Genomic DNA, 16,070 nt, shown 5'->3' on the forward strand with positions numbered 1-16,070 from the left:
CTGAATGTAGCAGCCGGTCAGTCCCGCTTTGTCTTCCTGCCCAGTTTCCTGATAAACAGTTTAAAGCATTGTACTGACAGTATTACAAAGACCAGCACTACAGTAGCCAGCAGTGCTATTACATCCAGGCAGAAGTACTGGAACCAGTTGAGGTCATGGACAGCTGATCTGAGATGTTTTGCTCCTTTGTGCCGCATTACATATTCTGTCCAGTACACTGAAAGGTCGAGTGGGTCCACTGGCCGGTCTTTATGGAGATCTGACAGCTTCTGTATGTTGTCTTTATACCTGGATATAAACAGATTGATGGCCAGAGTTTAAGAATAACATTTGCAGTGAAGTAGTTAAAAAATCTGATTCTTTTATACTTTGATCATCGTCAGCACAAAGATTTAAGGAACTTGTTTTTAATGAGATAAGTGATCTTCTGACCCTCTCACCTGGTGTCATTGATGACCTCGTTGAGTCCCTGAAGAAGGCTTTCTGTAGTGATCGAAGAAATATCCAACACCACTCCGACTTCTCTGCTCGCCAACCTCACGGCATTGTCGAGCTGGTCCCCACCAATTGGCACCATCACCATGGGAACAGCATGGCACAGTCCCTCAAAGAGACCGTGCGAGCCAGCGTGGGTGATGAAGGCCCGAGCTCCAGAATGTGCTGACACACACAACACGCACAAAGTTTTCAGATGCTAAGCTAGAGTGTCGCCTCATCGAGTCAAGTGCTTTCGCATTTCAGGATGTATCGCAGTGGGTTTACCTAGCAGGTCATTCTGAGGCACCCAGTTCATCAACTTCACATTCTCTGGGACACTGTCAGGAACCTTCCCACTGTACCTCCATATTACCTATCAATAGACACTACGTGTCATTTTATGTTTTTTGATTATTGCATTGATGTATAATTCCAAATGGGTTTTCATGTATGTATGTTAAAATAGGTATGGAACATGTCACCATTTTCTCAGTAAATATATTTCTAAAGGTGCTATTGACATGAAATTTTCACCAGATGTCGGTAACAACCCAAGTAATCCAGACATACAAAGAAAAACAAAAAACAAAATGCATCCAGAAATTAAGTTAAGTATAATAAAATGGAATGACCAAGGGAAAGAAGCTTTTGTTGGTAACGACAGCTTCTAGATGCGTCCTGCATGGAGAAACTGGCCATAATCAGGAAGTGGAAAGAACATAATTTTACCATAAACCGGCCACGACCAGAGCCCTATTTCTCGTAGCTGGCTTACTGAGTTAGTGGGCTAATTGTCAGGATAAGATGACGTAGGTCAGGCTTTCTAGGTTTCTCAAAGCAAGCTTAGATAAATCACCATAGCAACACATCCAAAAATTTAAACCTGCTCCCGGGCAGGCTTACTGAAATTCACTGGATAAACTGGACACTCCCACGGACAAAAGAGGCAGCTCACTTCCTCATTGATGAAGGAGCGATATTAGTTATATTAGTTTTATAGGGAGAGAGATCTTTCAGATCGCCAGGATCCATCCTTTACATCATCATGACTTCCTGTACGCGGCGATATAGATTTTGCCGGCGAGAAATACTTTATTTACGAGAGCTTCTCGTCCGACTCAGACACAGATTATCACCCGCTGCATGCCGCTGTTCTTAAGTTTATTTAGCTCTTAAGAAACGTATGGATGTGTTGAAACTCACACCAGCCGCCAACACTCACCACCAAGACTCCACTGCTGAAGAAAAAACATGTTGAAGCTGGTTTAAAGTTTGCTGCACAACATGTAGACAAGCCTGTGAAATATTGGGAAAATATAGTCTGGTCAAATGAGACCACAATGGAACTCTTTGTAAGCCATAATACACCATGTTAGGAGGTCAAATGGCACTGCACATCACCCCAAAAACACCTTGGCCCTGTTTCTCGTACCTGGCTAAACAAAGTCAAGCAAATGTCCTAATCTCAAGTTTAAATTAGCGAGATGATTGACATCAGGCTATCTGGGTTTCTTGACGGCTGATCCGCGCTGAATCGGTCTCGTTCATTCTATCCAGACGTCAGTCATCTGGATAAATGCGCCCGCTCCTCTTCAGAAGGGATAATAATCGAGCACTGACACCACGATGTTCTAACAGTACAATGGCAAATAAACTCAGAGGAACCTCTTTTTATTTCTCTACTGAGAAGCAAGAGATGATCATGAAGGCATATGAGGAAGTCAATACCGTAGTCATTCACAGCAAACGCATTGCGAATATTCCAAATGTACGTATAATTATGAGTGCTTTCAACACATCCATAAGATTCTGAAGAGCTAAATAAACTTAAGAACAGCGGCATGCAGCGGCTGATAGTCTGTGTCTGAGTCGGGCGATCAGCTGCGCCTGTGGTGATCAATGTCCGCGGCTCGAGAAGCTCTCGTAAATAAATGATTTCTTGCCGACAAAATCTATATCGCCGCGTACAGGAAGTCATGATAAGGTAAAGGATGGATCCTGGCGATCTGAATGAACTCTCTCCCTATAAAACTAATATAACTAATATCGCTCCTTGATCAATGAGGAAGTGAGCTGCCTTTTGTCCGGTGGGAGTGTCCAGCTTATCCAGTGAATTTCAGTAAACCTACCCGGGAGCAGGTTTAAATTTTTGGCTGTGTTGCTATGGTGATTTATCTAAGCTTGCTTCGAGAAACGGAGAAAGCCAGACCTACGTCATCTTATCCTGACAATTAGCCCGCTAACTCAGTAAGCCAGGTACGAGAAATAGGGCCCAGCAGAGAACCTGGGAGGTGGGAGCATCATGGGGTGGGGCTGTTGTTCAGCATACAGCTCTGACAAATTTCATATAAATGAAGGAAGTATAAATGAAAAAATGTACCGAGACATTCCGGATAAAAATCTGCTGCCATCCACCAGGATGATGAAGATGAAACGAGGGTGGACATCTCAGCAAGACAATGATCTCAAACACACGGCCAGGGAAACTCTGAACTGGTTTTAGAGAAAGAAAATAAAGCTGCTAGAATGGCCCAGCCAATAACTTGACTGGAATCCAATAGAACATCTATGGAATAAACTAAAGATCAGAGTTCCCACAGAAGCTTTAAAATTTGAAGACTGTTTGTGTGGAAGAATGAGCCAAAATCACACTTGAGCAATGCATGAGACTAGTTCATCCATACAAGAGGCATCTTGAACCAACAAAGGCTTTTGTACCAAGTATTAAATACATTTCAGTCAGCGTGTTCAATACTTTTTTCCTGTGTCATTCCATTAAATTACACCTAATTTAATTTCTGTACTTATTTGATTGGTTTTCTTTATATGTCTGGATCATTTGGGTTGTTACCGACAGCTGGTAAACATTTCATGTCAATAGCACCTTGAGAAATATATTTACTGAGAAAAATGGTGACGTGTTCATATATATATATATATATATATATATATATATATATATATATATATATATATATATATATATATATATATTCATATTCCTGTACCTTCTGTGGAATCTGTCTGAAGGTCTCCAGGAAGACCGTGGTTATCTCTTCTGGCAGATCTAACACCATGGTGCCCAGAGTAAACACTACAAACCCATGTTCTCCTGACACCCAGAAGTCCAAATCCTGCAACACACACACACACACACACACACACACACACACACACACACACACACACACACACACACACACACACACAAACTAGGATCTGGCATTGCTCTCTCGTTCTCTATCTATCTCTGTTTCTCCCTGCATTAAAATAAGTCAGATAAAGTGCAGAGGGACAAAAATAATCTTATTTGCAATCAAAAACACATGGGCCTTACTTCAGGCAGAGGATGTCTCACGTTGCAGTTGATTCCACCAACTAGTATCACATTTGGCATAATTGGGCGCGGGTACTCCAGGGTAAAGTCCAACCTGTTTAAACACAGTATCCCAATATGTATTTATATGTGAGACTCAATGTAAGATGTGCTTTCATTTCAGTGTGTTTCAGGGGCATGAAACAGCAGTAACAGTACAGCTGCATTATATCCCCCCCTTGTTTATGAGTGTATGAGTATATCCTGGTGTGAGTACTTCTACATAGAACAATCTAGGTCAGTGTGCATTCTTCTCCCAAATATCAATTTATAACCTTTGCACATGTTACCTCAGCAGCCAGATAGCAGAGTCAGACAGCACTTCAGCAACGCCGACTTTCTCGCCCAGGAACCTATAGGCTATTTCATCAAAGTACCAGTATATCAGTCGGCATAGAAGCGGCTCCAGAAAAGCCACCTGTAGGTCAGAGGCATCACAGAGCAATAAACAAATGTGCAAAGTACATGAATGTAATCACGCAGTCCAAGTTTAATTGTGTCATCTTGAGCCAAAAAACTCTGAATATAAGGTAACGTATAGACAGTACGTTTGTTTCTTGCTTTATTGCCATACTGAATGCAAACGTCTCAAAAATATCAAAATGTTTCTGTGGAATTATGTGACAACTGGAGAAAGAGATAATACAAAGTAGTTTGGTCAGCACAGAATCTGTGTTTTGCATATAAATTAGAGAGGAGTTAATTTTCAAACATGGCCACCCTTCATGCATGCACCTGTCCATGCGCATCTGACTGCGTTTGCTTACCAAAGTATTGACCGTTCTCTCCTTGAAGCTCATTTTATCTGTGTATCTGGTGAAGAAGCGGGGCACATATGACGGAGGGGAGTGGCAGCCTGAAGACTTCATATCCAAGGAACATGGAATTCCCCGCAGCAGATTTATAGTGGGGATACCTGAAAACGATTTTATATTTGACTGGTGAGAAGATGTGCAGACATATAAGAGCAAAAGGAATCCAAGTGGGGCAGAACTCACCTAGTTTCCGAGCTATTAATGAGCCTGTGGGAACCATGGGGTCTGTGAGGATGGCATCAAAGTTCTGAACAGGTGCAAAGGAAACACAGGAGGAAGGAATGAATCTTCATCAGTGTGCACCAATAAAGCACATTTCCTTACACTCAATAAACTCATGCGCAGATTTTTAACAGAAGAGGGAAATCATGCTGATGGCAAAGCTCGATTATCATCCTTCTCTCAGTGGTGGAAAGTAAGTCATTTACTTGAGTATTTCAAGTATTCAGATTACAATTTTACAGTATGGTGTATTTACAATGTACTGAACCAGTAGTTTAACCTTTTTGGCTGTGACCCCTTAGAAAAGTAGTGCCCAGTTGCGGCTACTTGTCGTGTTTCAGGTGTGTATGGTTTGTGCCCTTTTTTCCCTAAAAGTCATTGGTTTCATTTAAATAACTGTCCATAAGGGTAATAATGTTCCCCAAATGTACATTTCCTCTGCCTTTATTCATCACATGACCCCTTAGATTTATCTTGTGGCCCTTTACAAAGGTCCTGACCCCTAGGTTGGGAACCACTGGGCTACACAACATAACTTTATGTAAGTTAGTTCAGCTCCACCTCAGCCAGCTAGAACAGTAAATGCTTCCTGAACATCGATACATCAGTATTACCAGTCTAATCATGACATATATTATAACAATCAGTAACAGGGGACGTTTGACACTATACATTATGTTTTTTACTAGTAAAGAATGTGAATACGTCTTCTACCACTGTCCCAACTTTAATAGTTACAGATGTTGTACATAATGGCACCAACACGTTATATCCAATACAGCAACAGACCCGAAAGGTGAAGAGAAGTACACACAGTCCAAATAAAAGCCTCCCAAATGTTGCATTCAGTGAGGCTATTGTATTTTATTTTTTTATGAGATTTGACCTCCTGATGTTGTGTTCACCCTCTGCATTTGCACTTACCTGCTCTGCCAGATGTGAGACCAGACTGTCATTGAACAGGAGGCTCTCTGCTGTGATGTGGATAAAATCTGCAATTTTCCCTACTTGTGTTAGTCGTGTCCGTATCTTCTCCGTAAAAGACTGGGCAGATTTTTGGAGCACGTCCGTGTGTGTGGACATGACAGAATCAATATAAGCCTTGTCATAAGGAACGGGAAAGGTCACGGTGTCGTAGTGTTTCCCTGGACCCATCCGTACGCTGATCTCTGGAATGACCACGGTGACCCTGTGTCCACGGCGGCCCATTGCTTGGGCAATGGCCTTTACACCCACCCAGTGACTCCCATCCATGGGAACCACCAGCAAGTTGCCCAGGAAACCTGCAGAAGTAGCGTCACTTGCAGGAACTGTGTTGGCGGCTTCAGCCTCTCCGGGATTCAGCTTCTTCTCCGGCCCGGGGATTTCTGCCACAGACCCCCTTGTCTTATCTCCGGCACCATTCACCTGTACACCCATGTTTAGCAGCAGGAGCACAGACACTGCTGCTTTCCACATTGTTCTCTTTGCTCCTGTGTCTACAGCTCATTGAAACGAACCACAGAGGTAGATGTGAGGCAATGTAGGAAAACCCCCCTTTCTCTGTGCTTTGAATGCTTGTGTAAACCACTCCCGCCCTTCAGGATCCTTTATCTCGGCAGCTGAAATTCCTCTGTGAATTACCAGAGGGAGGTGTGTGTGTTCAATGCCTTAACAAGAGCGACAATTACAGTCCTGAAGAGCTGGCAGTTGGAGGTAATTGATATGGGGCAGTCAGTGATTTAGTTCCTGTATAATGGAATTTATTGCGTCCCGTATACATGAAAAAAAAGCACACAATCACACCCGACACTGCACCTGGGGGACTGGGTAAAGGTTCAGGGGAGGAAACAACAGTGTTTTGACAGTCACACACTGGGCTCAGCATATATGGTCATGTGGCTCCAGGTTTATGATGAACATAATAATTATAACGCAAGTGTTGCTGAAGTTTGGACCTCTTTGAACAGAAGTGTTGTTGCTGCAATAATCCCATTGTTCTGCACTTCTGGCAGTAAACGGGAACTTCCTTTAATCTTCTTTCAAAAGCCTTATTTATGTGATATTAATCATAATTCCATTGGTACAATCTTAATGAACAGAAGTAGCTATACTTACATTAAATATATAAGTGACAAGAAAGCATATCAAGTAGCGCAGTTTAAACCCCTTTGACTGAAAAGACAACAACCCTTCTCCCAGACTGCTTGAGACACGATGCAGTTCCGGAGACTTCTGTGAGTAGAAGTCAGGAAGTATACGACACCTTTGCCAATCAGGCCTGTTCCCCAAGATTTATGATCCAGTTTGTCAAAACATTACAACAGCGGTTGGAGGCTGTGAATTAGCATCCAACAAGTGGTCATTTAGAGATCACTTGGAAACTTGCAGTACAACTCTGTCGTTATTTTACGACGTTGTCCCATCTTGTAAAGGGGTCTTGTGTCAAAGTAAAATTGTCAATGTGCTACTGAGCAGTAGTACATTGACAATTTAGTCAATGTACTGCATTAGTTACAAAGGAAACCAGTTTACGCTATTATGATAGACCCCAGTGCACACTATTACAAGTTATGAAGCACACACACACACACACACACACACACACACACACACACACACACACACACACACACACACACACACACACACACACACAAACTTGGGTCTGGCATTGCTCTCTCGTTCTCGATCTATCTATTTTTGCACTTTCTTTATTGTTTCATTTCCTAAATTATTACGCTTTACTGTTTTGTTTTGTTGTATATATTGAGTATTTTAGATCTATCTATCTATCTATCTATCTATCTATCTATCTATCTATCTATGTATATATATTTGTCGATTTGATATAGATAATATTGTATTCGATAAATTAGTTAATTAGATTATTGTATCAGGAATAGCTCTCTCTGCCCAAAGAGCCACATAAATAATAGAGAGAATGTATTTATTTCTCTATTTTTCATCGTCTGCTGCTCCACACTCTCGCCCAGTAGACGGCGGTAACGCCTCTTTGAGCTGGTTTGTCAATCGCCAATAAACACCAGTGAAGAAGAACAAGTTCCGCTCCGTCTTCCGCCGCGCGCATCTTCAAGCGGGTTATCCTCGAGCGCAACACGTCGAACGTCCAAGCCCGCGAGCTCAATAAGTCACGTGTCCGCTATGTTAACAAGTAAGCGCCTCGCCGTTTTGTAGTCGTGACGTTAGATGTCCGGTAAAATAGTTATGAACATGTCAAATCACGTAAAGAGTGAAATATCTGAGAAACAGTAAGTGTCATATATTAGTCTCAATGCTGATGCCATCCCTAGAAGCTTTCTGCGCTGTTTACGGATTTACGGTCTCTCATTAGCGTAGCTAGCTAAGATACTCAAACGTAAATGTAGCTACTTTATGCAGTGGCGACGTTTCTGACGCTGGCTCGCCGTCATTCACGTTCCCTCCTCCTGAGGTCTCGCCTTAAGCTTCTGGACAGGCTCTGTTTAAAAATCTAGTTTCATACGAATCTGTGGGGGAAATAGTGCTTTGGCACACTTAACTTACTCTCCTGGGCGCTCGAGACCAAATGCAATGTTTAGTTGTATGTAGTCAGCTGTTAGCACTGTAGATACACAGGATCATGTGATCAGAGCGTGAGATGGGCGGATCCTTTGTGCTCCTCCTGGTCAAGTTTACTCCAACAGCTACGATAGAGCCAAAGGTGTGAAAGGTGGTGTGTTACAAAGCAAATGCATCACAATGCCGTGCAGATTGCAAAGCCCCTTGAGGCTCATTTGTGATATTGGGCCTATCAAAATGAAAATCGATTTGACAATTGAGATCAAGCCGGAACAGGAACAACTCCATATTTCTATTATTGTGCTATATTTTCTGTCCCTTCCACTGTTTTAGATTGTCGGCCAGTAAAGTGGTTTGTTGTCTCCGTAGGCCGGCGGCTGACTGCGAGTATAATGCAGACGGCTTGGAGTCATTCATTCATTCATCGTCTATAAGAGTTGAATATTACAGGTAAAGACCACAAGAGAACTTTCTGAAGTAAGATAAAGCTGTGCAGCTTGGTGATGACACCCCGATGTATTACACTTGTCAGGCGCTTGGTCACCCACTGTTGTTCTCTCTGTCGCAGGTCCTTTGAGTATTCTGTGAAGTGGAAATTAGCAATGTATCCCAGATGCTCCTCCAGACCACCAAAGGCTTCCAAGAGGAGTCCCCAGAGAAGCCCCAGTCTGAGTGAAGATGTTTTACAGCGCAAGTGGAGGGGTAAGAGACAGAGGACGGGACTGAGGGAGACCGAAGCTGATGATGGCGTAGTCGATGCAGATGAGACGAAGGGCCACGACATCATCAACAGCAAGCGTGTCGAGGAGGAGGAGGAGGAGGAGGAAGAGGAGGAGGAGGAGGAGGAGGAGGAGGAGGAAATGTTTGTAGAGGTGGCGGATGATGGCGTCGATGGTTCAGATGACGACTGTGTCTCTGTCACCAGCAGCATAGCCTCTGGTCCTTCCTTCCCCCATAACGGTGTCTCTCCCAAGAAGCTGAGGCCTTCACAGGGCTTGTGCTTAGCCTGTAAGACTCTCTACCAGAAGGCAAGAAAGATAAAGGCACCGATTAAAAACAAGCTCCTAGACAACAGTGAGTGATCACTCATTCCTCATTCCATCAACGTGAGAGGAACATTTTATGTGAGTTATTGCCATGTCAAACATTAGTAAACAAGACAGATGTATTGTAAATAAGAGCCTATGCAGAGCCGCACCATCGTTTCAGCACACACAAGGTACAAAAAGCCCATTTCCTTCCTCCTGGCATGCTATCAACCATCCAGTTCTCCTGTGTAAGTCAAAGTAAAGTCAAATTCCTTGTATGTGTACACATACTTGGCCAATTACGCTGATTCTGATAAGAACCACCTGCTTGTGCTGTCAGTATGAATAATGAATACACTATAACTGTTTAAATTATTTTCATTCTTTGCCAATTACCCCTTTTAAGCAGAGGAAAAAGTCAGTTTTTCGTCCGTGTACATGTGTAATGGCGCACTCGCTGGAGAGCGCACAACATGGATCATTCAGTGGTTCAGTCTTTCTTCTGTGTACGCTAACATGTTCAACCTCTCGCTCTGCTTTGTTCTCACAGATCCCAAGTCCCTGACATGTGACCAATGGGTCCTGATCAAGAGCTGGAGACCGACAAAGCTGCCAAATGCAAGAGGGTAAGGCGTGTGCGCGGTTGGTTACTGGCCAGTAAGCATGCAAATACTTATGCTGTCCGCTCACTATAATGGCCCTTCACTGTTTTGTCAGGAAGCTTTTGATCAGTGTACAGCTGGTTCAGAAAAGACTTGCGGCCAAGAGCGGTGCAAAGCGACCTGCGCAGTGTGTGGGAGAACCGCCAGCCTGCTCCAGGTCGCACGCGTTCCTTCAGAGGTAATCCATCGGTACACAGAACACATTAACCGCAGAAAAGCACTAAGCCTGTTTAACATAAAAAGTCTTGAATTTGCTGCGTTTTTTTGCCTCAGGAGCCTTAGACGGCGTGTCAGAGTGCCAGTGGAAAAGGAGACGAAGAAGAACAGGAGGAAGAGGACAAGAGTTGGTTCTCGGGGTCGCAGCGTCGCTAAGCAGCAGCAGCAGCAGCAGCAGCAGCAGCAGCAGCGTCTCCACAGCTACATTCACGGCCAACGCCTCAGTGTGAGCTTGACCAGCCCTCCTGGATTTGAGGGTCGTAGCGATCAAGCAGACACAGATCTGACTCTAAAGTTGATTCCCTCCACGGTCGCCGTGGAAACCACCAAGCCAAGAGAGGTCCCATCCGAGAAGAAAGCGCCAAAGAAGACGGGTGGATTAAGAGACTTGCTCGCCCAGTTGCGTGGCAGCAGCAGCATGATCGTCAGAGAAACACGTTAGCGCGGTGACGCCGACTCTTGTTTAAGCTACTAGCATTGTTTAGTAAATTATTCATGCTTCGCTGTAGCTTTTACTGGTGATGTTTTTTGTTCAGCCTATAAATCTGTTCTGAATATTAGTCTGGAAGTACTGCTGCAGTTCCACGTACTTGCACGTTATTTATTTTTTGCTTGAATTTCAAAATGGCATTTTTTAAAGTTTCATTCAACAGGAGAATTGTGAATAAATTATTATTTTTTTTTAACATTAATGCTGTTTTTACCGCATCACTAAAATAGAACTACATGAATACTAATCAGTAAGATTAGAAGACTCGAGCTGTGTCGAATTAAATTCGACATACTAATGCAATGCAGGGTTTGATAGTGTGGTGGCTTCACACAAGAAAAGCGAAGAAAAAAAAATGTATGTGCTGTTGTTCCACAATGCAGTTTGATTTCCAACAGTGTACGGTTGCATATTTTCCTCTTAGTACACATTAGTAAGCAATATCAATCTTTAAATGTTTTTATAATAACTGCAAAAACTATAAAGATCATATTGTGTATTTGGGACGCAGTGGGTCCCTGCTCTTTCTGTCTGAATGAACACCACTGTTTACCGTGAATATTAAATTAATATATATTTCATGGTGGCAATTTGTGCATAGCAGCTGTGTTCTGTAAACAAGGTAAAGGACTGAGTTTGTTGGGCAAGTTAGAGATGTTCTGGAGAAGCCCACATGGGGGCGCCACTTAATGACAGAATCAGCACTCTGGTTACATTATATTAGCCCTGCGCCTTTATAATGTGCCTTTTTGTTTTGTTACAGATAACTTGTAAGAAGAGAAAAGCACAGGTGTAATTAATAACATTAACCTTTTAGTGTCCCAGTGAGCAAGTACACATAATAACTGCTACATCTAAATGGAATGCAGCCTTTAACGTTTAAGTAATATAACGATGTGCACCTGTGTGTCTCCTGTACCGAGAGCTCAAAGTCTGCTTTAAAAACAAGAACGCTATTCAGCAGCACAATCCCAATTAACGCAGTCATCGAGTTCCTGTTCCAAGAAGCAGGTTTACCAAACTGTTGGGATCCTTTTCTATGAGGATAAACCAGGAAGACGGAGCTCTTTTTACACCAATGTTATTTTCAAGATGTTGGTGCTGATACCAGTGAATGTGGAGGAAGGGTGGGGAAAATGAGCAAGAGATAAGGGACTGAGATTTGGGTCTTGGGGTGTTGATGGCCTTTTTGGGTGGGGGCTGTTTATTTATGGGATTAATGTATTGGGAGAGGATGGGGATTTAAAGTCAGGACTGCTGGTGCCAAGCCAGGAAATAAGTCTGCTGACCAATATGAGTTTTATTCAAATCAATTGTACAATTATTATAATGAAATAAATTGATTAGTTAATTAATAATTGAGTTTCAAAATGGAACCGCATCATTTTAAATGTAATATATTCCATCTCACAATTAATTATATATATATATTTTTATATATAAATTATTACAGTCAACACTAAAAGTCCAGGTTCACACTCCAGTCTCCATAGCAGGAACGCATTAGTGTTGAAATACCGTTGTTTTGTTCTTGGAACGGCGACACACTAGTATCACCAACACACATTCATGGTCCCCTTGTGCTGAAAGATCAGAGGAAGTCTTGCGAGCGTTACCAGAACACAGCTGATAATCATCTCGCATTCACTTGCAGAATGCCACAATCCTTCTCTGGGTGGCTCCCTCTCCTCCACGTTGATCCATGCAAGACGTTTCCACACTCCGGTGAGAGCTGAAACTCCTGCTGCTTTTCCCGATTTAAACAGAGCATGGAGGTTTGAGAGTCACACACACACACACACACACACACACTATGATTCCCATCGGCAGCATCCCCGACTGCCAATAGGTCCTGATTATCACGAACCAGAGGTCTTGGGGCCAAAACAATTCAAGCAGTGCGCACACACAACACCGCATCCTGTGATAGAACCACTATCAGCACCTGACACCTCGAAAACAGGAAAAACGTTTCAGCAGGAACACAGATGTGTTGGAGTCTCGAGAGGAGGAGCTTGAACGCGGCTATAAATCCCCCGTGGACAGGAGCTTCAGTCCGTTGAGAAAGGAGAGGGGCTGCCTCCGTCATGTCTTACTACGAGGTAAGGTTGTCAAACGTGGGAGCTTTTGTGTTGAATTGCAAGTCTGTGTTTGGGATCATTTGTTGCATTTTCACCTTTTCTTCTTGCCTCTAATCCTCATTCTCCTCATCATCTCTCCAGCATATTGTCTTCGACTACGACTTCAATGACACAGGCTCAGGTTCTGGTTCTGGGGACCTGGCGGGGGATCTGGAGGAGCCCTGTGACATGGCGCACGTGATGACCGCTAACCTTCAGCAGGTCTTCTTGCCGGTGGTCTACGCCCTCATCTTCACCCTGGGCATCACCGGAAACGGCCTGGTCGTCATAGTGCTGGGCTGCCAACGCAGGTGAGGGGGTTGGTGAAGTGGTTGGTTGTTGATCCGGCGAACCTCTCGACAAGAACCAATAAGGAACAGCCTTCGTGGTTAACCTCACCAATGCGTTTCGTCTACAGGTCAAAGTGCAGCCTCACAGACCGGTATCGACTCCATCTCTCGGCAGCTGATCTCCTCTTCGTCCTGGCGCTGCCTTTCTGGGCCGTGGACTCAGCCTTGTCCGACTGGCGCTTCGGAGCGGCCGCCTGCGTCGGCGTGCACGTTATCTACACGGTCAACTTGTACGGCAGCGTGCTCATCCTGGCATTCATCAGCCTGGACCGCTATCTGGCAGTGGTCCGAGCCACAGACACCAACACCGGGGGCCTGAGGCAGCTACTGGCACACAGACTGGTTTATGTCGGTGAGTGTTGAAAGACTGGTTTGCTTTGTGTTGATGCTTTCTTTTTCCTTTGGAAACGCTTCTCTTCTTCTCTTTTATTCCCTGGTCCCTTACTTCTTTTTGTCTTCCTCTCTCCCTGCAGGCGCCTGGCTGCCTGCTGGCCTCCTGGCAGTGCCTGACTTGATTTTTGCCCGCACTCAGGAAGGAGGCGACGGGGCCACTCTGTGCCAGCGATTCTACCCAGAATACAACGCTCCTCTCTGGGTCGCGGTCTTCAACTTCCAGCTGGTCCTGGTGGGTCTGGTGATCCCGGGCCTGGTCCTCCTGGTGTGCTACTGCGTCATTGTCACCAGGCTGACCCGAGGCCCGCTCGGGGGCCAGCGGCAGAAGCGGCGAGCGGTCAGGACTACCATCGCGCTGGTTCTCTGCTTCTTCGTGTGCTGGCTGCCCTACGGAGTGGGCATCTCTGTGGACACTCTGCTGCGCCTGGAGGTCCTGCCCCGTGGCTGCAGGCTGGAGGCCTTCCTGGGCGTGTGGCTGGCGGTGGCCGAGCCCATGGCCTTTGCACACTGCTGCCTGAACCCACTGCTGTACGCCTTCCTGGGGGCCGGGTTCAAGAGTTCGGCCCGCAGAGCGCTCACTCTGAGCCGAGCCTCCAGTTTAAAGATTTTACCACGAAGACGCCCGGGGGCCTCCACGACCACGGAGTCGGAGTCCTCCAGTTTACATTCCAGCTAGTGTTTGCTTATATTGTACATATGTGTGCTCACTGTGTGTATAGACGTGTGTTTAAAGGATAATTTCAGAAAGCGTCTGAGAATATAAGGAGTCGTCTGCTGGCCCACGACGTGTCTTCTCCCTCACTGAGAGGGTTTCTCCTGTAAATACTGTTGTTAAATTGGTTTTCAGTGTTGCTGTGCTTGTTGTGTACTGTTGAAGATGTTTGTAATAAACTAAGCAAAATACCCACATTTGTGAAAATGTCTTCTCTCGTGAAATATGTTTCTTGCTTCCTGGGTGAAACTGTGAATTCTTGGCTTGTACTGTAACCAGTCAACCACAGCAAATGCCGCCCTCACCAAGTCTCCTTCTGAGTGGGTGAGATTTGATATAATGACAGCCCAAAGTGCACAAACAGTTTAGCGCTAACGAGACGGTCGATGAAGGCGTCTCAGCTTCATCACAGAAAGCACATTGAAGAAGAGGACAGGAAAAGATGGAATAGGATAAATCTAATTGGTCTCATATGTAGTTTACATGTCAGCCGGCAGCTGCCAACAGTGTCCAAAGCTGCAGATCTCGATTTAAAAATAATGAAAAAAAAATGTTGGTTTCCTCTGCATACAGATAAAGATTCTTTAAAAAAGTGACGAAATGACTTTATTATCATCGTCTCCCTTTGTATTGAATCATGAACACTCAGCCACCTGCCATCTGAACCCACTGATCCGGAGCATGGACATGGTGAAGGTCTTTCGAAAAATGAAACTGCTTTTTTAAATTTTTATTAGCAGGCGCGATACCTAGGTGTATCTGAGTTACGCACGTGTGGTCTTTATGTGAGGCCGTGTGTGGATGTGTTTGTGTCACTGTTTTTTGGGCTGCCGATTTATGTTGCTGATATAAACAGTTTGCTTCTTCAACGTGAGAAAGAAAGGAGCATGAGGGGGTCAGGAGGTCCATTTTTCCAGAAGTTGAATGCACACACGCACACACACAAACAGTGCTTCCCACATACTTCCACTGGGAAGTGAAAGAAACAGAGGCTGGAAGTTTACCGTGTCCTGTTTCCTGGAGCGGAGTGGTGGAGGATGAAGAAGTTGTGAGAAAGACGAAAAGGAAGAATACAGTAATTCAGCACCACAATGAAGCGTTGACTCTCTGGCATCACTGCAACTGTGTCCTACCATGTGCATCTCATCCCGTATCCTATGTGGCTTTATATATATATATATATATATATATATATATATATATATATATATATATACAAAATGTGTTTGGAATAATTCCCTTCACAGTTAATTCAGAAAGAAGTATACTTTTGTTTTTCATATATTTTGCCTTGTGTCTCTTTAATTCACACACACACACACACACACACACACACACACACACACACATACACACACACACACACACACACACACACACACACACACACACACACACACACACACACTTCTATTCTATTCATAGTGTATTCAAAACAGGAAAGACTTCCTGCGGCTCATTTTAGGAAAAACAAGCAGCTTAAACAATCAAACACCCGAGCAGCTCTCTGCGCTCGCCAGCACAGAGAGCTGCTCGAGAATGAATGAGTTTTACAACATGCGTCAGGAACGACGCTGGAAGGACTTGGTGATGGTCATGGTCATTCTCTGATGTATATATGGACACACTCAGTCTTGTCACTTCTCACTAACAGAAAACAATACGGAGC

The 16,070-nt window shown here is 44.2% G+C and overlaps 2 protein-coding genes across 2 annotated transcripts; one reads left to right on the forward strand and one right to left on the reverse strand.

The window, feature by feature from the left end:
• Positions 1-17: 17 nt before the first annotated feature.
• On the reverse strand, positions 18-6,348 carry LOC306747979 (UDP-glucuronosyltransferase 1A1-like; the record flags this gene model as incomplete). Its single annotated transcript, XM_079231087.1, has 9 exons — positions 18-288; positions 441-660; positions 763-850; positions 3,486-3,611; positions 3,815-3,908; positions 4,144-4,271; positions 4,621-4,769; positions 4,852-4,915; positions 5,815-6,348. 9 exons carry the CDS (start codon positions 6,346-6,348, stop codon positions 18-20), a joined length of 1,674 nt encoding a protein of 557 aa, XP_079087213.1.
• A 6,565-nt stretch (positions 6,349-12,913) lies between these two features.
• Positions 12,914-14,365, forward strand: LOC306748078 (C-X-C chemokine receptor type 4-like; the record flags this gene model as incomplete). Its single annotated transcript, XM_079231201.1, has 4 exons — positions 12,914-12,928; positions 13,049-13,257; positions 13,365-13,648; positions 13,770-14,365. The coding sequence occupies 4 exons, from the start codon at positions 12,914-12,916 to the stop codon at positions 14,363-14,365; spliced, it is 1,104 nt and encodes a 367-aa protein (XP_079087327.1).
• Between the last annotated feature and the right edge of the window lie 1,705 nt (positions 14,366-16,070).

Source organism: Taurulus bubalis (assembly GCF_910589615.1).
Source record: "Taurulus bubalis genome assembly, chromosome: 1".
Taxonomy (NCBI): Eukaryota; Metazoa; Chordata; class Actinopteri; order Perciformes; family Cottidae; genus Taurulus; species Taurulus bubalis.